The 2,500-nt window shown below is 40.7% G+C and overlaps 2 protein-coding genes across 10 annotated transcripts in view; one reads left to right on the top strand and one right to left on the bottom strand.

Annotated features, from left to right (window-relative positions):
- LOC138861866 (uncharacterized) overlaps positions 1 to 2,500 on the top strand; it is a 473,897-nt gene that overhangs the window by 245,102 nt on the left and 226,295 nt on the right. The window lies entirely within an intron of this gene.
- LOC113827872 (uncharacterized) overlaps positions 1,253 to 2,500 on the bottom strand; it is a 21,656-nt gene continuing 20,408 nt past the window's right edge. For all 5 annotated transcript variants that reach the window (XM_027380809.2, XM_027380810.2, XM_027380811.2 and 2 more), the window contains 2 exons: positions 2,245 to 2,420; positions 1,253 to 2,017 (listed from right to left, as the gene is read on the bottom strand). In XM_027380809.2, coding sequence (XP_027236610.1) covers positions 1,843 to 2,017; positions 2,245 to 2,420 — 351 coding nt within the window. In that variant the 3' untranslated portion in view covers positions 1,253 to 1,842. The remainder of the gene's footprint in view (positions 2,018 to 2,244; positions 2,421 to 2,500) is intronic.

The raw sequence follows: 2,500 nt of genomic DNA, 5'->3' as shown, positions 1-2,500 counted from the left end.
AATAAGGGAAATTGGAGATATATATTTTTTGAATAAGGTTGAAAGCGAAAATGAAGACAAACCACGTAAATAAGTAAAGAGAAGACGAGGTACGAGAGGTCAGATGGTTGGCATGTCTAACGAGCTTCATTGTCCTCGTTGAAGTGCCGAGGTTTAAGAGAATCGATGAAGCAAGGTCATCATGGAGTTCGTTGAGTTTCGTGTCTTTTTTTAAAAAAGCGTATTCGTCACATGATTTTTGTTCGGACATGATTTGAAGGTCTTCTTTTCTCTCGTTCGCTTTGTTGTTTTTCTGTTGTTTTTTATTGTTGTGGCGCCTGTTCTCAGTTAGTGGGGTTTATGAGTAATTGATTTTCATTCTCTGCTCCCTGTTTTATCTCTTTTTCGTTCTTTCTCCCTCCTTGCCTCTCTCTCTCTCTCTCTCTCTCTCTCTCTCTCTCTCTCTCTCTCTCTCTCTCTCTCTCTCTCTCTCTCTCTCTCTCTCTCTCTCTCTCTCTCTCTCTCTCTCTCCTCTCTCCCTCTCTCCCTCTCTTCCCTCTCTCCCTCTCTCCCTCGCTCCCCGCTCCCCCGCTCCCCCGCTCCCTCGCTCCCCCTTTCCCTCCCTCCCTCCCTCCCTCCCTCCCTCTCTCCCTCTCTACCTGCCCCAGTTCTTGTCCATATCCCTCGCTATTATTAACAAACAACACTAGATTCCGTCCCTCAAATATTACTTGAAATTTAAAGTTTGTGTATACGCACCCTTTACACATATAGAGAAAAACACGTGGACTATTTTCACCTTCACGTTCTGGCCAGTTTTGTAGCTTTATTGTTCTTGGAATATTGATAAAGACGTATTTATTGTCTCGTTAGTTGTGCAGAATGGCTTATGTTCTATACTATATAAGGATATTTGAGTCGAATCCTGTTGTTATAATGGGTTGAACATTTTTAGTGAACTGTCTTTGTTTAATTAAGTTCAATAAGAAAGAGAGTTACTTGCTTTTTACAGAGACGCATTAACAGGAATGAGTACTTAGATTGAAAGAGCCACTACAACCAACATGTGCATATGTAGTTACTGAATAAACTGTTCACTGAAGAGCACTTCAACAAGTACACAATCACTATCATTTTACAGTGATTGAGAAGAAGACAGGGAGTGCATTTATGAATTAGGTGTACATGATACACATTGCTGCATATTTAGATATATGCATTTGTATTCCATAGTGGATAGTGCAAGGGTTTTAGTCAACAAATAAAACATATCTAAAAATTTTACTTGATGTATTTCAATGAAAAAAATACAAATCTTAGTGCTGTACACGATGATACATGGCATCATTAGCCTACAGTACATATTACGACCAAAAGTATATTAATTCTTCACACTCATGTATAGTGATCAGACTTGGTGCATTGTTTTTTCATGGTGAAGTTTTGTTAATGAGACATTCGTCGTTTCTAAACTGATTCTAAACATACACACATATTGATTTTTGTTAGACGGCTGATATATCATAAACATCGAGTCTATTCTACTTCTATATTGAACATGTTAATAGGAATGTTTTTTTTTACACCTCAGAATCTTATCAGACTACAGCCATTATGTAGAATGAGCTGTCGTACCGTAAGAATGGTACAGTGTTGTGGATAATATAAAAAATGAATGTTCTCCGTGTTAATGAAAGAACATTGGCATGATGAGGACCACAGACAAATGATGATGATGCCTTTGGGTGTCTGACGAAGAGAAGGAGGGCATAGGAGGTACGGCAGTAGAGATGACAACAATAACAATAAAAAAAATGTAATGAATTAGGATGAATGAAGAAGCGTAAGGTTTCCACATTGGTTTCATGTCACAAAGGGAGGTCGTGGAGGCTTTACATCCGGGTCGTGCAGGAGGTCAGCGACGAGGGCGTGGAGACGTTCTTTGAGGTTAAGGGTGCGGGAGAACAGGTTGATCGAGGAGATGCCCCAGATGATCATCAGTTCCTTCCCGAGAGTTAGTTGCTCCTCGAACACGTGTCTGAAACAAGGGCCACGTCGAGATAATGTTCGTACTAGAACAATGTTCTTATCCTTTTTTTAAGCAAAATGTGTTCTTCAGTTTTTGTTTTTAAACTTAAATCTCAACAGTTGCCACAAAATATGTTCCTTAATCTTTATCCTATATATGTCAAGACAAACACAAGCAACTATTCAAACTATTCATTAGGTTCATCCTTGTTTACTGTCCAAAATCCTCAACGGTACCTCGGGTAGGTCATGCCAGCGCCCAGGTCGGTGAGTGCCTCGTTAAAAGCCTTGTAATATTCTTCCGTGGCCGAGGACATGACCTTCCGCCTCGTGTCCTTGTTGACCCCCATGTGCATGAGGTAAACCAGGTCGTAGGGGCCCTGGGAGTACCGTGCCAGTGCCCAGTCAATCACCTTGCAAGGGAGGGAGGGATTGGATTGAGAAAAAAGGTAACAATGACGATTTATGGAAGAGAATGATGATTGGTGGAGAG

The sequence above is a fragment of the Penaeus vannamei genome, chromosome 5 (genome assembly GCF_042767895.1).
Source record: "Penaeus vannamei isolate JL-2024 chromosome 5, ASM4276789v1, whole genome shotgun sequence".
In the NCBI taxonomy this organism is placed as follows: Eukaryota; Metazoa; Arthropoda; class Malacostraca; order Decapoda; family Penaeidae; genus Penaeus; species Penaeus vannamei.
Note: the sequence above shows the minus strand (reverse complement) of the source record. Positions and strands in the feature narration are given on the sequence as shown.